We start from the raw sequence: 21,125 nt of genomic DNA on the forward strand, positions 1-21,125 counted from the left end.
GCTTCTCGGCGCTGCAAGAACAAGAAAAAAATCTTTTTCGTCAGGTCCATACATACTCCACAAGAAGCACGTCTGCAGGGATCACTGCGGGGGGCGATGTCTGCTTTTATGTGCAATGAACCCGGTTGTTACCTCCGCTGAGGAGGTTATGTTTTTCCCGGCGTCTTTTTGCTCAAGATAACTTTAAAGGTTACGGACGGATTTTTATAAATATTTCAAGAGTTTTTGGAAATGTAAAAATGAAAAACTAAATAAATTTTGGTGGTGATCCGGATCACCGTTTGGATCCAGGAATGTTTTAAAAGGACTCTTTAACATTGTGCTTGGCGGAGGTTTCCGCTCTCCGAGTGCTTTTCTTGTTTCATATTTAACAAGCAGCTTCGTCCGCGGCAGGGCGGGTCGTGCACGCGGCTGGGTCCGAGAGTTTTAATGCAACATGTAAAAATGTTCGTACTTTCTCACCACCTCGATCAGCTGTTTTATCAAAACAATCCGTTTTACCCTCAACAGCAAAAACGCAAAAGCAGCAACTCCATTTCAGGTTTTTCTGTGTTTAACGACGCCCACCTCAAATGTCCGACCAATCACACGATACTTCTCGCAGCCCCACAAGAAAAAAGTTCTGCCAGCCCGATGTGTCGAGAACCGTCTTCAAACGTGTCCATGAGAACAAAATTACGTCATTTTCTTCTCCGAGCCTTGAGAACAAGAAAAAAGTTCTCGCTTCTCATGGAGTATGTAACAGGCTTAAGAGTGAATTAGGCCAGAAGTGGACCAGATATCAGCTGCCAGTCTGGTTTGGATGATGGCAACTCACCTGTTGGTGACATGTGGTCCGGATGTCACTTGTTCACCAGGATGTGGGTTACAGCAAATACTTTGTGGTCATACTATGTGCAGCCTATCTTATAGCAATGTCCTTGTGGGCCATGTGGTGGTCATGTAGCTGAGTTTTAACAGCCACACTCACAGTTAGCTCAAGTTGGAGCCAAATGAAAATACACATTTGGGCCATATTTATGCAAAACATTTTTAGCTATCTGTACTGTGATACTTTGGCTAAAAATACCCAAGGTTCTGTAGGGTGTAAATCAGGTGTACTTGGGCTTCTCGGCCAAAGAAGAAACGGTGTTGCTAGTGCCAGTGCTTAGGTGGCTCAGCTCTAGTGCTAGCACAGAACCAGTTTTGGTTTCGACCAAAAGAGTCTGGTCAGTGCTGCGTCATTGCCGGTCAGTCACCAAGAACAGAATTCGGGATCTGGAAATGTTAGGTTCTTTTGGGTCGTTTGTTGCTGTTCCATCCCAGCTCCATTTCCTGGTGCCCAGAAATTTCCTGTAAAAATTGTTAAACTAATTTGTTGACCAGTAGTCGGAGCCATCTCTTGTTGTAGCTGCTCAAGCCCAGCCTTTGTCTGATTTGCCCCATCTATCAAGGTGGCGGTGGGATGTGGACCCAAATGCAGGAGTCGGGAAGCCAGGATGCAGAAATCAGACATAATTTAATGCCATGAACATAAGCAAGGGCAAAACTAACAAAATGAACCAGCAACTCAAGACAAAAACTGAGGGGTATAAATACACAGAACACAACAAGACACAGGTGAAACTAATCAGAAAATCAAACCAGGTGAAACTAATGAACAGGAACCTAGACATCAGAGAACAAAGGAAAACTACAAACCAAAACAGGAAACCAGAACTAAGGAGAAACACAAAATAATACATCATGACACCATCCAATTTACCTTGGATCCCTGCGACAACCATAGAGCCAGGAAAACCTCCTCAGACCAATTCTCCTTTTTTTTTGTAGTCAATTTTGTTAGCTGGTATGAAGATGTTGATCCAAATTTCCATACTCATATTTTGGCCAGGTAACCCTGTCCCCAACTGCCAACACACACAACGTGACGTGGTTCTCAACTCTGGCCCAGCAAAGAGCTGATGTCAGGATAGAACTGATTTTGAGAACCAGGAGCCGGGGCTGAGGCCGTCAAAAGTCAAAGAACCGGTGCTACGTCTGGCTCTGGCTCCCAATGAGCTCTGGAACCAGCTCGGTCGAAAAGCCCTAAATTTGGTCCTACAAGGGCCGCAGTCCAGCAGGTTTTCCATGTATTTTTGCTCCAACACAGCTGAGTCTTTGTGCAGAACCCGATAGGCTATACGATCTATTTAATTTGATTCAGGTGTGTTGAAGCTGGAATGCGTCAAAAACCTGCTGGATTGCAGCCCTTGTAGGACCGAATTAAAAAACATAATGATAAACATGGCAACAACAAATTTTGAGATCAGTGCAGAAAAAATTTAGCAGTGGTATTGTACATGTGTGAGGCCCTGAAATCAAGCTCAATGTGTTTTGTCTGTGAAACTTCCTGTTATTTTTACTACTGTTGACCCTCTGACCTCACATATGGTCATACTGGTCTCTACACTGCCTCCACTCGTCACTTGTATGGTGCAGCTTGGGAATGCATACAGTCTTGCAATAATTTCTGAGGAAATACATAAACGAAACTGAAAACAAATCTAAAATACACAATAAAATGGTAACCATTAATTTTTGCAATTAAAAACAAACCTTACTATACCACTGCATACATGGGTCTCTAAGCTACTCCTACAACTTTATGTACTTAAACAATTGTTGTGCTGGTTGAATGAGACATATAGCCAAGATGATGTGTGTTATGGGCCAGTCTGTGTTACAACAATAACTGCTTGATAATGATCTCGCTAAAGCAACAAATGATTTTTCCTTGTTCTAAGACATGCAGCACAGGGCCAGGAGACTTCAGTTGGTTTTACATGGATGCTAGCCAGACCTCAATTGCTCACATCTTCATATTTCTTCCAAAAATTACTGGCTTTTTCTCACATCCTGTAATGTGCTTTTGGTGTCTCACTCGTGACTCATCTGCCTGAACTACATACTTTAATCAGCACATTTACTTGTTAGCTGTTAATTATTTTGCTGTTTAACTAAGCTAACATTAGCTTTGTGTAGCAGAGTTACTTCAAAGTAAAAGATTGTATTAATCTTTTTCATTGTGTTTATTACAAGTTGGAAATATTATCTCTAAAAATTGTTTTAATTAAACTGTTTCGAACACTGTAATGTAAAAAATTGGCTATATGTATTAACATTAAATTAGCCACCATGCTATCTAGCTCTGTATCTGACAGTCAGCTAGCTAGCTAAGTGCTCAGCCATAATCATATAGATCTTTAATGGATGCTGAAGTTGGCAAAACTTGTTCTGTTTACTATAAATGCAGATGAATGGTGACATTAAAATCAAATCAGATTTACTTTTTGAAGGGTAAAGTTGAAACATGGGTCCACAACTGGCAGTAAGAGTTCAGAAAATCTGATTTATTTTCTGTGGATTGTAGGGCAGTGTTTAACAAGTTGTCCCGGTGTTATTAAAGGACCGTGTGTGCGTGTACTTACTGAAGTTGCTACACACCATGGATTAACTTTGTGAAGAGTCAGCAACACTGTGGGGTTTAGAGGGCTGCGTACCTGTTGTTCAGCTGGATTTGTGCAGAGCCATAGTCGTAGAGAGGTGATTACCTCCAACTGTTGCCACATTTTTCACCGACTGCCTTTCAAACCTCCGAGACAGCTGGGGCAAACAGATACACAACTTTACCAGCTGGATTGAGTTCTCCCTCTGTGCCTATTTTGCACAATGATTGAATATTTGGGCTTTGACAAAAATAAGTTGCACAATTTTTGACAACTTAATTCACAGATGAAAGACTGAAACATTTCACGTCTGATGTGTGTGTATGTGATCTTAAGATTGGAGCAGTTTGGCTTTTTTAAAACTTGCTCAGCTCTCCAACAAATCTACCAATCATCATCTCAGAGCAGAGAAAACGGCTCATTTTCTTATCATTTAGAAGGCTATCATTTTTGTAACTGATAGTTTTAATCATTCATGTCTGGCTGAGTAATAAATAACACATTTTTGTGGGATGTGACCAACTTGGAGCACATTAAGATCAGCTTTTACCCAAATTTTAATACAAAACTTTATGAAAAATGGCAATAAATGCGGCAAAGATTATGCTACTTTTGAAGACTTGTAGGTGAATTTGAAGCCAGCTGTTTAGATTGCAATATGTTATATTTTATGAAAAGCCTAACCACATCATTACAACATGTGGAGGGAGCTGTAGTTCAAACTGTCCGATGCATGAATGAGTGGGAAAGACTCCCTGGGTGGTCTGCACATGTAAACCAGTCTTTCACTGGAACTCACTGTAAGCCTGACTAAGAAAACAACAACAGCTTATTTTGCATCATACTTGTCCTCTTACATTGCCTTTTTTCTAAGCAGCAGACAGAAATGAAAACAAAAAGAATCTTCAGAGCTTGAACAAAGGAAGTTACACCACTCAGCTATATAATTCCAGATTTTTTATCTCCATGTGTGGGTTCACTAGCAGATAAAGCTCTTCAGATTTAAAAAATCCTTATGTCTGTAATTGGTTGAAGTCTGCGTGGAAAAACCGCAGTTGACATTTAAGTCAAGCAGCCCAGTGAAGTGGCTGAATCTTGGAGTAGCACCATCTTCAGATTCAGCAAACCGTTCTCATCTGCGGGTCCAACATAATTCACCTTAAAATACATCTGCATTTATGAATCTGGTGCTTCGGTAAAAAAAAAAAAAAAAAAGGTTTGAAAAGTTCTCATTTATCTTTTTTATATAAAAAGCATCAAAATTCTTCCATTCATGTGGTTTTGTACCTCTCTTTCAGAATACAAGAGTGCTTTTTAACATCCGTGTGGTGGGAGGATCGGCGTTTTACAGCTACTTGTCGCCTCAGGATGGTCGGCCACTCTACCACCCTGCTGTCGACAGGTGAGGGAGTCACAATACACCAAAAAAGATTGTTTGAAAGGGCACTAAAACCACACACACACTGATTTTGCAGCCTCCAAACACACTGATGAAGTGAGACCCGCTGTTATGTGCCTCATGTGATAAATGATTTTTCCTTCCACTACCAGAGCTGATCTGAGCAGTATATAATTACCAGTTCTTAAGCTTTGGGTGTTGATTGCACTTCCTGTTGAATTGTAAATCATCTGCAGCTTTGGAGGAGCACCCATCAGCGCAAAGCCTCCTCTTCTAAATTAAAATGAAAAGATATTCATGCATTTGCAAGAATAGTATCCCACTGATGCTTGTTGACAGTTTTCTGCAGTAGATATACAACTTCTTGTAGTTTTATGATTCCTTCATTTCTTGTTCTTGAAAAATGGAAATAAGATTTGTATTTTCTTTGTTTTAAAGATTTTTATTTATGGGGTTTTTTTTTTTCAACTATGGAGCACATGCAGCCTCTTTGTTTTAGATGTGTCTATTAGAGCTTTATTAGGTTTCTTGTAGAAATTTCAGACAGATAAGTTTCTATGTACATAATATTTGTTTGTAATATTTACTACAAATTAAGACATGACATAAACCATGAAGTCCAAGAATTCTTTGAGCACAAGTACAACAAACTCACTGTAAGGCATCAACGTAAAACAGGGGTGCCCAAGTCCGATCCTTGATCCACCATCCTGCAACTTTTAGATGTAGCGCTTGCCCATCACACCTGAATCAAAATAATGTGTCGCTACCAGGCCTCTGCAGAGCTGGATGACGTGCAGATGAGGGAATTCAGCCGTTTGATTCAGGTGTGTTGGAGAAGAGTTGCATCTAAAAGCTGCAGGATGGTTTCCTGGACCGGACTTGGGAACCACTCACGTGAAGTTATTTTTAAAACATCAAAAATCCTCCAGTCTGATTAACATGCAGGCTGCCTCTTCTAAACACAGCATCTTCTAAAGAAGCAAACATACTGAAATTGTCCATTTTAAAGATGCACTGCGTAACTTTCTGACCTTAGACCTTAAACCCTGCGTCCCAGACTTATTCGATGACACAGTGACACCTATCATGTGCATTTTTAGAGCCGCTGCTTCCCATCAGCGTCTCGAGTCTGAGAATCCACACTATACAACTTTTACATCTGGGGCACGACATGTAGGTGCAGCAGTTTCGCTTTACGGTAGAATAAGGAATTGGCTGTTTGGAACATGTGACAATGCTGAATCAGCAAAAGAACCTTGCAAGATTAAAAGAGAGAAAGGGACAAAACAAGATTCATTGTAAGATTGTCTTTTACTGCTGGAGAGAGCTAACCCATCAGGTAGTGTTGTGGATAAATTCTATTCTATTGATGCTACAGAGAGGACACAGCAGCAGCCGATGATGGCAGGGAGAAATTACATTTATTACAGACTAACACAGCTCCAGTGGGACAAAGGGGAAGGCCTTCTTCAGGAGGAAGCCAGTCACTTATATAGGGCTCAACCCTGCAGTGAAACTTCTTTACATGGGAAGTCATGTCACAAGTTGCTAATTATACACTGTCCAAGTTCACCACTGGTGTTGATGTTACTTCAACAGATATCATTGTATACTAGGTGCAGAAGTTGACCTTAGATCAAATCTAACTTCCACTGTAGGATGCGAGATGCATGCCGAATTAGCCGTCGATAGGGAGCGTCTGACAGTGAAATGGCAAAAGTTCTTTAGTGTGTCTTTAAAAGGACATTTTTCTTTTGCAGATAAAGCAGGACCTCCTAGTTTTTAGTGAATATTATATTCCTACAAGTCCCGACAGATCTCCACAGCGCAATTTTAGCATCTTAATACTCTGATATTTGGAAAGGACACAGAATATTTGTTTCACTGTGAAGCAGGTTGTGTGTTGTGCAAGGCTCAGAACATCTCTGTAAATTAACTGCACCTTCCAAATTGCATGAAAGCTTTTCATTGTACAGGTTGCTGCTTGGGGCTCATTTATGCTCCCTATATGCGAATAGGTGCGTCTGTCTCAAACATTATCAAATGCCACTACCTGCTTATTCCCACGTGTCCTTTACACTGACGTGACTGTAATATACAGTATAGCCACTAGATGGCTGAGTGCAGAGCAACAAACATGGCGGTGGTAGCGTTCTCAGAAAGACATCAAAAGAAGAGGCACAATGGTCGGTGGTGGTTGGTGCAGCGGTTAAATACACTGCTTATTCTTCATCATCCTCTTCAACTAATCAATCCATCACTTTATTTATATTGCACATTTCACAACAAGACCTTTCCAAAGTGCGGCACACAAATTCAATATCTTATTCTTCCTCTTTGTTTTCTTTTTCTTCGTCTTCTTTGCTCTCTTTGTTGGTTGCCTGTGATATTTACTTTAGAACGCTGGTCCCACAGTTTCTACTGGTGCTCCTCTGTTTGCGCCACATGGCAGCTCTGTGAAAACGTACAGAAAAGTACGTGTAAAGGCCTTTACACACCTATTCCAAATATTTTGTCTGATTTTTTCACACCGCAATATTTCTTTCAAATCAGTGTAAAGTCAATGTGAACATGCGCATCAGTGAAGACAATCCATCCAGCGATTTTTCAGGTTTTATTTTTTTTAACTGAAGTAGATTGTTCTTGTTGTTTTTTTATATATATTTGTATCTGACAGGTCAACCAATCAGAGAAGGCATGTTGACTGATGGATCACTGGTTGCGAGCAATGCAGGCGTCACTTTCGCTGCTGTTTCATTCAAACTTTGTATCATCATGTCCGAGCATCATTATTATTTCTTCACTGCTTTTTAAAACAAGCAGCTTGCTGCTAAAGCAGGTCCTTCAACTTTCCCACGGACGTCCTAAAGTCAGTCCTGAAGTGGCCGTGGTCCAGCTTCAGCTCATGGATTAAACTATGAAACTCCCTAAGTTCTCCTCTCTTTTCTGTTATAGGATGAACTCAATGCATCTTTTGGTCTTTTCTTTTGCATCATCAGCATACCGTTGTTGTGGCTTGATTTGAAATCCACCTTGCGAGTTCATTTTATAATTTTCATCATTTATTCACTACTTTGCATCGCACTTGTTGTGTATGGATATATAAACCTCAATAATTCACCTCCAAATTATTCGCAATTTTGTGTCATTTACTTGCATTGGTCTTGGTGTGTAAAGGACTTAAAGAAAGCAGAGGACTGCTAGAAGGCTTTGTCCACATGCAGATTTAACGTTGTGGATGGATGAGTACTTAGAGGTTGCTGTTATGATTTACTTATTGGGAAAAGGTGGCATATAGAGGATTGATGGAGGAGCCACTTGGAGTGAGAATCTGAATCAGTTAGCTTAATTAAACTGGTATGTAAAACTTGAATGGTTGTTATGATCAATGAAGAATGTTCAAAGTTGTATTTAAACTTGCAACATCCAAGAGAAACAGTTCACCATGTGAAATGAGAATCTGGTCTGTCATAGTAAAAGGTAAGAACAAGACTATGAACCAAAACTGGAACCAAGTAAACACAGAAAGGACAAAAAGCTTTAGTACAAATATCTAATTCAATCATATTGCTGGAGCACAGACTCAGTAACGCACCTATGGAGAAATCTAAAGCTGCTGTTTAGATGCTTCTCATCCACTACGACGATGCTGGAGGGAATCAGTGAGGGAGATATGGATAAACTGCCCAAATCCCAGCAGGCAGAGCAAGTAGAGGCTTGCCCATGCAGACCGCAATGGCTGCCAAAAGGAGCATGTCATTCCACTGCTCTGTTTCCTCATATTATCTTTCTCCATCTCCTTTATTGGTTCCAATAAAAGCAGATTTAAAACTGTTCAAGACTAAAGGAACTTTCCATGCTGGGACTTGTTTATATGTCATGTTTTAGTGGGCAGTGAGATCCGCTCTACAGATCTGTAAGCATGCGGGACACTTTCAGATGACCAGTTGTTCCCAAAACACTCAAAGTTGATCTGATATCATCACTTTTAATGCTGCTGTTTGAATCGGTTCTAATTTTATGTAACAAAGTGCTTCCTGAAAGAAAGATTCAGATTCTTGCAGGCAGCCAGCTGCTGGAAGTTAAAAATCTCTGTCCCAATAGAGACATTATCCACAGCTCCTTATATTGCCATAGTTTGGCGTTGTCTTCTACTTTTTGTGTTTATCAAACCTGTTCAAAATGCTAGACACGATGTTGCAGCAGAACCTGAAGTGTGAGGACATTTTTACTTTCCTCACAGATGCATGTTTGATGGCTTTCAGTTGCACAAACATTGTGCTTTTTTTTCCAAGAGGAATTTTATTAAAAGGACTTCCATTTGTGTAGCTGTAAAGCACAGTGCATTCAGTCAGTGAATGGTGCTGATGGGAGCAAATGCTTTTTAAATCTTTTGAAATGCAAATGTGAAGTACGTTGTATCCTAGAAACTCGTGTGATGACAGTGTTTGAACGCTAATGATTCAGAAATATGCTCTGTCCCAAAGTTAACCCAAAATGAGGAAGAATGCATGAGTGCTACAGTTTAAGTCCAGAGCATTCAATAATAACATCAGCAGTAAACTGTGTGTATGAGAAAGACAGGCTGACGACCACAGCAGCTCATCCTTACTGGGATCCAGTGTAAGCTTGCGTTGTTAGGCCGCCGTAAACCATAATAACCCAGCATGACACATATGATACATTCATTTTCTGAGATATTTGGCATCATCCATCAATTCATCCATCCATTTCCTTGGAGCATATCCCAGCAGTCTTTTGGGGAGATGCGGGGTTCATCCTGGACAGGTCTACAGTTCATTATGGGACCAACACAGAGAGACAAACGACCTTCACGCATACACAGTGAGATCATGCAAACTCCACACAGAAAGGTCACAGGTTGAACCCATAGACTGTATATAAAGAGATGGACGTAGCCTCAGTGACGTCACCCATAGGTTTCTGAAGAGCTTATTTAAAGCTCGGTGGGTGGTTCCTACCATCACAGGCATACATGTCGTCTCGCCTAGAAAATACAAATATGGGCAAAGAGGTGGAGCTGAGAGAGGGGCTGTGAGCATGTGAGCATGGTGGATGATTGACATCGAGCGAACTACGAGCTTTCTGTAGCTAAAAGCTAACCGAGCTAACCCGGAGATAACAGGAGCTAACCAGCTGACGGAGGTAGATTTTACATGTTGTTAAGCAACTAAAAACCGCGGTTGTTCTACGTTCTTACTTGAAGCGGGAGATTGTGTACCTGTCAATCATAAGGACACGCCCCTAAATATGCCAAACTTCGAGATTAGATTACTTTTAAACAGGCGAGTTAGAAAAAAATTCACTCCCCCCATGAAGGTAAACTTGATCTATTACACCTTAAATAGATTTTTGAACCAGGCTGTAAACATGTTTATTTCTGCCGTGAAGTTGGTCTTTTTAACATGGGAGTCTATGGGGATTTGCTTTGTTTTACAGCCCTTAGTGGATGAAGGGGGAACTGCAGTTTTATACACTTCCACATAGGCTTCACTTTTAACTGCCGCGGCTCCGTCCATCTTTCATATACGGTCACTGGTTGAACCTCCCCCAAGCCGAGGCCCAATCCAGCAACCTTCTAGTTGTAAGGTCACAGCGCTAACCACCATTTGGCATCATTTTATGGTAAAAACTTTGCTCGAAATCCTTAATGGACATCAGTAACCTGTTTTGTTTGCCTCCGCAAAGTCCATTAATTTCTGATAATGGACACCTCACCTGGGCATTATCCCTTACACAATGCAATGCACTGCATTGCAATGCAATGCAATTCATTCTTCATTGTGTAATTCTTAATCTACTTTCTGCTCTTCTTGCATCTGGTTCTATATTTCTATGCCTTTCTGGCTCATCTTCCTTTTGCAGCAATTTTTTTTTTTTTTTTTTTAAAGTACAACTTTAGTTCCCACATCTTACTTGTAGTGGCTTCACCTCGTATACCATGTGTCACACTTACGTCCAGTTTTTTTTTCTTTGTTGTGTTGTTTTGTTTCCGATATGTCTGACATCAAGCCTGTTTTTTTTTACTTTTTGTGAGATGAACAAAATACCCACAGCTATAAGCCATTCAATAACCATCTTTTTCACCCATGAGTTACACTGGGCCAAACAATGTAAAGCACAAGTTCTTCATCTCAGTATCAGCACAAGTATCTCAGTACTTCTCACATACAAAGCTTGAAATCTGCTTTCAGAGTGGCATTTCTTACCCATTATGTGATACAGTACAGCAGTGTCTGACTCAGCACAGCGTTTTCATGCTTCATTTTCTGCTAGACCAGCATCCCTTCGCTGATCGGCTGTTTATCAGGGCAGCCTGCGTGAAGCTGACGAAACAGAGGAGATACCCAGCTCCGCTCACTTTGTGTGTTTTCACATTGCATTATATATAGATTTAGCAGACACTCGTATCCGAACCTCATCCTCCAATTAGTTCCCACAGTGTTTAACATCCCCACCGAGATGTTCCAGTATGGTGGCATGTAATGGAAAAGCATTGCTGAACAATTGTCCAGCACTTTCTTTTGCCATTATTGAACAACTGTTGCTCTCACTATACCGTCTCCACGCTGAGTGAACAGTAGCTTTATTTATTATTTCTCCTTAGATGCTCCATTGTGATCTCATTAACCTAAACCCTTTGCCATATATTCGATACTTATTAACCTCATATTTTTCCCCGTAAACAAGCAGTAAAGCACTTCTGAACAAATTAACTGTCTAATAGAAAGAAAGTCAAATATAATTTCTTCTGGAGAATAAAGTAATTAGTTTACATGAGCATTAAGTAGATTGTAAAGGACAGTTTTCATTTTTTTGGAATTTTAACGCGATATTAATCTAATTAAGTATTATGTAATGTAAAGATGAATATATATAAAAACAAAAAAAATAACGACTTAGCAATGACAATGTAGTTTGTTATCCAGAAAATATGGTTGGATTGGTAGAAAGATGTGTCTGTGTTTCTGTATTCCAGTGTATAAATACATGTAAAAAGCATGTATGTTGTGTTTGTGAACCAGATAACCTGCACAAATCCTGAAAGAACATCGTCGGCCCACTTGCAAGAAGGTTTGTTTGGGGTGTGATGATGATGCTGAAGGCGATCTGACCAGCACAATAACCTCAAACTTTGTGTTTCCGTCTGGTACAAACAACACATCTCTTGACTTCTTGCTTGGGTTCTGCTTGAAATCGTTGTTTCTAACTGGATTTAAACAAGTGAAACATCCCAGTCAGGTTTTTCCACATACCTCAAGGCTAAAACGTTGTGGTCCAGCACTCCTGATTCTTATGATAAATTTCTGTGAAGGTGGGTAAAAAATAAGAGACTCGGGCTGGTCTTATTCTGAAGCATGTTCACATGCTGAGTAAAGTGGTTCAGAGATGTCTATAAAGATGCAAATACTGTACATTTCTATGGGACTGTTTCATCTTCAATGGGTGTTGCTGCTCTTTATGTGAAATCTGTCTATCTCTGCAGTCCGCTCACTATGGATGTAGCATGAACGTGTGTGCAAGCTATGCTGTTTTAATCCAAATAAGTCAGCTTTTTGTACCGAGGTGTACGTGCAGTCCTTCAATTATTATTTTATTTCTTCTTATTCATCAAATATGCAGAAAACATAAGTTAACCTCGCTATGCAACAAGAAAAATCATGAAAAGAAAAATATTTTATTTATCCCAGAGGGAGGAATTTGTTGTTGTAGGTTATTATTAAATAATGTATTTTATCCTAATTTATACTTTAGATAATTGAGTAAATATGTTATAATTTTGTACATTTGCAAATCTAACATCTGCAGAGCCTGTGCAAAGTGAACAATTTGCTCGTTTTTTTTGCCGGGTGCAATAATTTATTTCTCTTCTGACTGGCTCATCTCCTATATTATAATATATAAAACAGCTTGGAAAACATGAATGTTTCTGCTGAGAGGGTTTGTTAAGGTTTGTAAGAGGAGCAGCAAGGAGACACGTCATTATTGCACTTTGGAAAAGCTCTTTGGGACATTCTGCAGTTTCTGTAAAAGCAGAAATAAATGTTAACTCGGTTTACTACAGAGCTGGACATATATAGTTTATGGAAAGCTCATTAACAGAAAATGTTCATCAGCTGTGTCAGCATTAAAATTAATTTTTGATTTTAGACGGTGAACACCTGCTACACACCCCGCCTCTGCATTCGCTCCACATTCCTAGCCAATATTCTTCCTCATTTCTCATCTTTTTTTGTTGTATTTTTTTTTCTTAAATATGATTGTAATCATGACATTTATAATTATTAGTTATTAGGTTATTACCAAGTTATGGGTAATCTTTCTAAGAATTTTATGTTTTTTCATGTGTGTTTCATCATGACTTGAATAACAATGTAATTCTGCAATCTGATTTAAAATATTTTACTAATTTCATCTTCAAATATTAATTTTATTACTTTATTACTTATTAGCTGACTTTGTAACATTTGCTCAGGGATATGAAACTTCTTGCCACCATTTCTAAATAAAAAATGTTCAAGTATATCAGAATCATGAGATTTAAAGTCATTATTGTGACATTATGATTTATAACTATAAAATAATTAGTTATTAACCAAAAAGTTTAAATAAAATATATAAAAATATATTTTTAATATACAGGTGGGAGGAATAGGCATCTATACAAAGATACAATAAATTATTTTATTTTATTTTATTTTATTTCATTTTATTTCATTTTATTTTATTTTATCCTGTTTTGTTATATTATATTTTATCATATTTTGTTCTATTTTATTTTTATTTTATTTTATTAATGTCTATTAATGTGTACTATTCCTGATAAATTAAGAATGAAAATAAATTAATTTTAAAAATCAAGTGTCACAAATCTGACATGTGACTAGAAATGGGTGTAGAGTGTAAATAATTGTGAAAGTTCCCTCATGTACTGATAAATAGTTTCCTTACCAGAGCTTCTGAAAGTGCCTTGATGATGGGTTTTCAGGTCTGTTCCAGTGCTGACATCTAGTGGTCTAAAAACTTAAACACATGTATTTAAGCATTAACATTGCTTCTGGTTCTCTCTCTTTGGTTTTACATTTTTAAACATCACACTTTTTCCTACGTCTCCTTCATCTCTGCTCTCTGTGAACTCCTCTTTATGTGTTTCAGAGCTCTGAAGCTCTGTGGCGCAGGAGGACCTCCTCATGTGAAGCTCATCATCGAGTGGGAACACAGAATCAAAGACTGGTCAGTGTGTTTCTCTTCATTTTGCTGCATTAGCTTGCATGTTTTTCCGTAACAAAGTCTTGCTGTTCTTGGCCGCAGCCTGTTTGGAAACATTCAGGAGGAAGTGGTGAAGGATGCAGAGAGCGTGAGGAATCTGCAGCAGCAGCACGTCCAGCAGTACAGCTGCACCTTAGATGAGTGTTTCCACCTCTACACCAAAGAAGAGCAGGTAGTCCGTTTGTTGGTATGAACACATGCAACATGAACAACAAATACAACCTGACCGAAACTCTCCTGAATTAATGCTTGATTGTAGCGACAAATCTGTTTTATTTTGCTTTAAGTTATGAAGTTTTCTCTTTTCCCATGTAGCAACAGGAACAGTATAGAAAACCTAAGTTCCTGTAAAGAACAGCTGATGGCAAGAAGCTGCAAAAGCATATCAGACACTACATTCTCACTACTTTAAACCCTTCTATTATAAATGAAGGGTACAAACACATCATGCTAGTCGGAAACAGTGACTTTGCAAAGAATTAAACTATTTATTTGTTGATGAACAATCTGAGCTGTAACACTAGAGAAAAGCGATTATGTTTCCAGCAACGTTGCAGATTTGTGCTCCTGCTCTCCTGAAGGTAAGGTGGGCGGTGAACATGTAACCATGCCAGTCCTGGTATTGACTGGTTCAGCTCTCTCTTGGTTAAAGTACTCTGCGTTGTGTTTAATAAAGGCGCTGAAACAGTGGTTTGGTCTCGCCTGCATCGGCCATTTATTCTCAGACGCCTCCGTCACAATACTGCAGTGCTGGTCAGGCACAGTTAACATGCAGTTGGTTTACATGACACTGTAAGGAAATGAAAAGACTTAGACGGTGGAAAAATATTCCCGTGCATAGAGTGCTAACTAGAACCGACTTATTGCCGTCCCAATACTGGCAACAATCAAGCGTAGTTGATGACGCAAGTATGCCAGTATTCAAGAGGAACGCCCACAAGTCACCACACACAGAGTGCATAATGCAGCCCAATACCGTGACAAGTGGAATACACTATTTATTCTGTTACAAACAGAAATGTAAGACATACCCTTCGTCTCATTTCCCAATTTGTTTTTTCCCACCAGAGACCGGAGCAAATAGTCACAGAAATACATCAAATTAGATCTTTGCATGAACTCATATGTTGTGGAACATAAATGCATCATTTAATCCTAGTTTTGTTTTTTATTGTCATATTAAATTTTCATTCAAATGTATTTTATTATTTATTTGATTTTCCAAATATTTTTAGCATTTTCCTGTCAAAGATTAACCCTTAAAACTCAGTTTCTGCTTTTTGTGTTGCTGTTTTTTTATATATAAAAATGAATGTAAAACGTTAATCCAGACATCTTGCACACTTTTTTTTCAGAACAGCCTCAGTTGTCAGATTATGAAGCTAAAATGATGCCAAATGACTGTATCCACAGATTTAGCACCATAAATGCCAACCAAAAACAACTAAACTCATTTATCATTTAACCCTTTATAGGGCACTCATTGAAATACTTTGAAATTAGAAATTTTAACCTAAAATTGTCCCTCTGGTATGTACCAAGACCTCCATTCTGTTGTTACATTACCAAAAAAAAAAAAAAAAAAAAAATGGTATCGTGCAAATATGAAAGAAAATGAAGAGATAAAAAATAGTCACTTGCCCCATAAAGGGGTTAAAAGTACTTTCTGGAAATGACATTAGATCACAGACTATCATCTGCATCTCATTCTTTCAGGAGATCAACAAACATGCAAAGAAACTATTTACGTAAATAAACCTTTTTCTTGGGGTGTTTTTTATTATTTACATTTATTTATGCTCCTATTTTTCTATAATCCTCACGAAGTCCAGTTTATAAACAACAAAGCTGAAACAGATTTTCTTGCTTTTGCTGGTCTTTCCCGTTACAGCTCGCCCCTGATGATGCCTGGAAGTGTCCGCACTGCAAGCAACTGCAGCAGGGCATGGTGAAGATGAGTCTGTGGACCCTGCCCGACATCCTCATCCTCCACCTCAAGCGCTTCAGGCAGGTAGGCGAGCGGCGGAACAAGCTCACCACATTTGTGCACTTCCCCCTGACGGGCTTGGACATGACTCCTCACATGGTGAGCCGCAACAACGGACCCCACCAGGCTCCGCTGCAGCTGGGCTGGAACGGGTCCAGAAGACCTGACCTGGTTCCCCCGGACTTCCTGTATGATCTGTACGCCGTCTGCAACCACCATGGAGGAATGCACGGTGGACACTACACAGGTATGCTTGTTTTTTTTTTTTATCTTTCTATGAAATTGTCACTAACTATTTGACATGTTGCTTCTGTGTTCATCACACATACATGCATGTCGTCCTGTCTGTTGGTTTTTTAGCGTTCTGTCGGAACTCAGTTGATGGTCAGTGGTACAGTTATGATGACAGCAGCGCCGAGGCGGTCCCTGAGGCGGAGGTGTGCACGCGTGGGGCCTACATTCTGTTCTACCAGAAAAGGAACACCATCCCCCCGTGGTCTGCAAGCTCCTCGGTCACTGGTTAGTAATGGCCGTCCCTCTGGCAAGTTTTCTGTTTTCAAACTAAAAAATTAAAACCCTACTTTCTTTTTTTTTTTTTTTTTTTTTTGCAGGTTCCACCAGTTCCTCCATCTCTGACCACTGGCTCGTCAGGCTGACAGGGGGCAGTAAGAGGGGCAGCGTGGTGTCAAGTAGTCCCAACCCTGCACATCTGGAGGCCATTCAGGTTCCAGAGTCTCCTGAGTTGCCAGTTTTTGGAGATGAACCTCCAAAAAACACAGAAACAAGTAAAGGTATAAAATAAAGGAAAAAAAATACTAGTGGAACAAAGAGGCGATAAAACAAAAGACTGCTCCACTTTTTAGGTGAAGTACTGTGAAACATTACTGCGCTAACTAGCTCATGTAGTTTTAGTCAATCACTACAGATTAATTATCCTAATAAAACCGCCAGATGTAAATACGTTTTTCTGATAAGTGGTTCATTCATCTAGTGAGACAAACTTACCTCAGCTCTAAATGGACTGGCCAAATCCTCCCAGATGATGGACATAATGCTGAATAAAAACAAACTATCATCATCATAATGTTAATTTAACTCTGCAGAGTATATCTAACTACTGTTAGAGCATAAAGTAGTCCTTCGTTTGACATGTTCTTTAATGTAAAGAGTTGGTGTCTACTTTTCAGAGCAAGCTGAAGACTCGGCTCTTTAAGGAGCTCCTAGTTGAACTCTGGTTGTCAGAGGAGGTGGAGAACTTGGCCCAGTTCTTTCTAACAAATATTGTGGTATTTATTCTCAGAATTTTAACAAAGGGAAATTTGTGAGGAGGCAAAGAAAAAGAACAGCCATTACCACTACATGCTGTAGTCCAACTAGCATCTACCTGTGATGTCCTCTACTGTTTCATGTTTGTGTTGTTCTCACTCGCGTTCGTATGAAGCTTTGGATAAAACGCTCAATGACCAGAATAAAATTGACATTATATGAAGTAAAGGTTCAAGAAAGTTGAAGGCATCTCGTTACAAGTTGCTCTGCAACTGGCAGAGGTGCCACAGCAGTCATGGCAGAGGGACCTTTTCGGGTATTTATTAGGATTTATTTTGTATGCATTGCTAAAAGGCGACAAATGAAGAAGCTAGGGTGTGCAGCTGCTGTCTAAAGAGCTCCGGTGCTCTATAGAGCAGCTTAGATTAGCTCAAAAAGAGTCATTCATCAGCATTAAATCACAATCCAGTAATTTTTCTTTGCTTTTCTCTCGCTTGTACACATCATCCCTTTCTCTTCACTTCTTCTATAACGTTAGCATTGTTTTGGACCTCTTTGCTACAGCTGCGATGTGTTCGTTGTGCAAAAAGGTTTAACTTTTATTCAAAGCATATTATCATCCAGTTGCTGATGTGATTTAGAGGAGAATGGTGTGATCCAGGGCTGGAAAAGTTGTGAATCTCAGCATTTCAGCTCCCTCCTTTAGCATTAGCGCTGTCTAAGATCTCTCTACTTTATCCAAAATATGTACTGTCCTCCCCCACTTCTTTACTTTACTTATTATGGACAAAGAAAGTTGTTTTTCTCCCCAAATACCAAAGTCCTATTTGGTTAATGCCTGTTTTTGAATCAAAGATGTCTGATTATGTCACCTTCAAAATATTTAATCCTGAACAGAAAATCCACATGGAAGCTTGTTTATCGTTTGTTCCACATTTTCTCTGACTACTACTTCATCACATTAGATCAGCTCAGCATTATGCAGCATTTTGGTCTGGATTTTAAACTAATTGTGTCTGCCAATAGGTGGGCCTGGACCCAACCAGTTTGTCCGAAGTACCCAAGGCAGGAGTTTAAGCATGAGGTCGCCAACTAAGCCCAAGGACGCTCTGAACAAAGTTCTCCCTCTACGGTGGTCATTTGGGAGTAAAGACCGCATCAAGCACTCAGTCCAGTCCCAGTCTGGAGAGCTGGTGGAATACTTGGAGTCAGGGCGCCGGCCACGATGCACCAAAGACCCGATTATCTCTCTGGTGGCCTCTCCGCCACAAAGGAACGCCCAGGGAAGAGTACTAGACGTAGGTCAGGACTGCAGCTCACCAAGTGGTAGCAGCCTCAGCTGTACAGACAGACTCAGCTCTGACATCTGTTACTCCCCTAAAGTCCCAGAGGGACAGAGTAGGGTCTGCATGGACAGAACCATCGGCCATGGCTTTGGGAACGGTTGCTATGCCAAATCCAGAGAGGATGAGCCTCTGTGGCAGGGATCATCAAAGAGAGCGAGGCCAGATCTGGGCAGGGTTCTGGACTTTCAGCTGCACAGAGGCGCCATTCTAGGGGGTCACATAAGTCACAGCGCTCCTCCAAGCAGAGACTCGACACTTAGAAGAAGTAAGGTTCAGACAGGTGGCGCCCAGAGGGGACAGAAAGACCTACATGTGACTATTCAAGCTGAGGAAATGAGGGGTGAGGAGGGTCGAGGCCAAGACAACCTCTTGTCATATCTCAAGCCTGCTTTTGTGAAGAGGGACATTCCCAGATCACCAGTCATGGAGCACGAGAGGAGAATGAATGTGCACGGACAGCTGGGGAAACTGGCGAGCAGTAACTTAGCCAAGCTTTCCCTCTCCAACGGGACGCTGACTGCCGTGGCGTTAGAGGAGAAGAGGGGCGGCGGCGTCCACGGCTGCGACAACCAGAACTGCAAAGCACATCTGCTCAACGGCAGAGCCAGGAACTACGACCCCAGTGACATCAAGCGCGCTCACAGCTCCAGCAACATCCAAACCAAGCTAGACTTGACATTTCGCAGGTGCGCCTCCCTGCAGAGGAACGGAGAAGTGGCGGTGCCTGCATCGCACCGCGTCCTGCTGTCAGACAAGCCCGGCTACGCCACTCTGCAGCGGACACGATACAGTACCACCTCACTGGGTACGCAGTCCACCTTCACCTAATCAGGTCCAGACGCATAAATACAGCCTCACCTCCTCATTTTTACTTTTTTTTCATTGTGATTTGCTTCCTGAAAGGTCGCTGTGTGACTTACGGTTTTGTATTTTCTCTGTTTAGTGCCTATGTGACAGCCCAGAATGACTGCTGAAAACAAGGATTTCTCCATTGGTTGCCGTCCAGAGCAGCACCCCACCCCCTCCCCTCCCACCATCACAACAGGAGGTGTCACCTGAATCAAAATATATCTTCTCTCTCTCTCTTTCAGAGTACTTTTATAAGTTTTTACCTGTGTGTGTCTTAAACTAAATCTATGCAGACTAAACAAAAAACACGGAGGGAAGATACGACTGTAGTGGGATTTGTTCCCTTCTTATTTTGTTCTCACAGTTTTGTCTACTGTTACTTCATTGGATGTGATTGAATTTATGGTCAGCATTTGGAAAGTCAAGGGTTATTTGATGAATTTGCATGTTCAGAGTTTATTAGACAACCTTAAAGAAGTTTGATGTTGGTTTATGTGGTTTGCATTGACAGATGTGAGAGCATAGCACTGCAAGAAGTACTAACTGCACTGTAAATTGGCTGCTGTGTGAACATCATTCGTCTTCTTTTGTTTCTTTCAGTAGATTAATATCATATATTACTATATTATTGGTGCACTTTCTTTAAAAAAAAATATTTTTTTTTTAATGATTTTACCAGGTAACAGGAACATCCATGCTGCTTTGAAGGAATTATGTTCAACAAAAATGGACAAAATCGATCTCCTAAACTTAGCACAAAAAGTACTTAAAGTGAAGTTTGGTAGCTTATTTTTCGCCTTAAGTGACACCATTTGTTGTTGTGTTGCTCATCGCTGGAAAGTGTAATTAGTTACCTTTCTAAAAGGTGTAACTTGTGAGGATTGTGCTTCTGTTGAATGAGAAGCACAGGTAAACATGAGCAGTGACTCCTTAAAACATCCCCAGAAATATTCTTCTGTTACTGTTCCTTCTTGTTGGGAGTGTCTTTTGGTGGATTGAATGATTTTCTTTTCTAACAGTAATAACTAAAAACACATATTGACCATTTTTAACCATTTCAGTCTTTTAGACATCTCAGTAACTCAGTAACCTCCTCATGCTGGCCACCAGCCTGGTCGCATTTCGCTGTGGGGCGGCATCCCGTTCCTCAACCAGGACTTCTTGTTCACTCTCCCACAAACAGCTGATCCCATAAAATGGTCACTTAGGTGGAAATCTGGACTCGTTGCAGGTCATTCCATCTTCTCTGCTCCCAAACTCTGGAGATATGATGATCCTTGTGTGGAGTAGAGCGTGATCTCAGAAGCATTTTCATCATGATTCATCCATACAGTGTGTGTAGTTTTTACTGCAGTTATCATTTAAATGTTTCACATCAAGTGAATTTTACTTATTAGATAAAGACAACCTGAGTAAATACAAAAAGCACTTATTGAAAAGAGAGATGTGATGATCCTTGTTCTGTGGAGTAGAACGTGATCATCGTAGATCAAGATTAAGTCCCAGATTCTGAACGT

General features: G+C 40.3%; 1 protein-coding gene across 1 annotated transcript in view; it reads left to right on the forward strand.

Moving 5' to 3' along the window:
- Nucleotides 1-19,587, forward strand: part of usp43b (ubiquitin specific peptidase 43b) — a gene marked incomplete at both ends in the record, with an annotated part of 94,642 nt that extends 75,055 nt beyond the window's left edge. Inside the window, 7 exons of the mRNA XM_079252678.1 lie at nt 4,766-4,869; nt 14,047-14,124; nt 14,203-14,332; nt 16,052-16,394; nt 16,508-16,666; nt 16,759-16,932; nt 18,440-19,587. Of these exons, the coding sequence (XP_079108804.1) occupies nt 4,766-4,869; nt 14,047-14,124; nt 14,203-14,332; nt 16,052-16,394; nt 16,508-16,666; nt 16,759-16,932; nt 18,440-19,587 (2,136 nt within the window). The remainder of the gene's footprint in view (nt 1-4,765; nt 4,870-14,046; nt 14,125-14,202; nt 14,333-16,051; nt 16,395-16,507; nt 16,667-16,758; nt 16,933-18,439) is intronic.
- Nucleotides 19,588-21,125: the final 1,538 nt, after the last annotated feature.

The sequence above is a fragment of the Telmatherina bonti genome, assembly GCF_933228915.1.
Source record: "Telmatherina bonti genome assembly, chromosome: 14".
NCBI lineage: Eukaryota > Metazoa > Chordata > Actinopteri > Atheriniformes > Telmatherinidae > Telmatherina > Telmatherina bonti.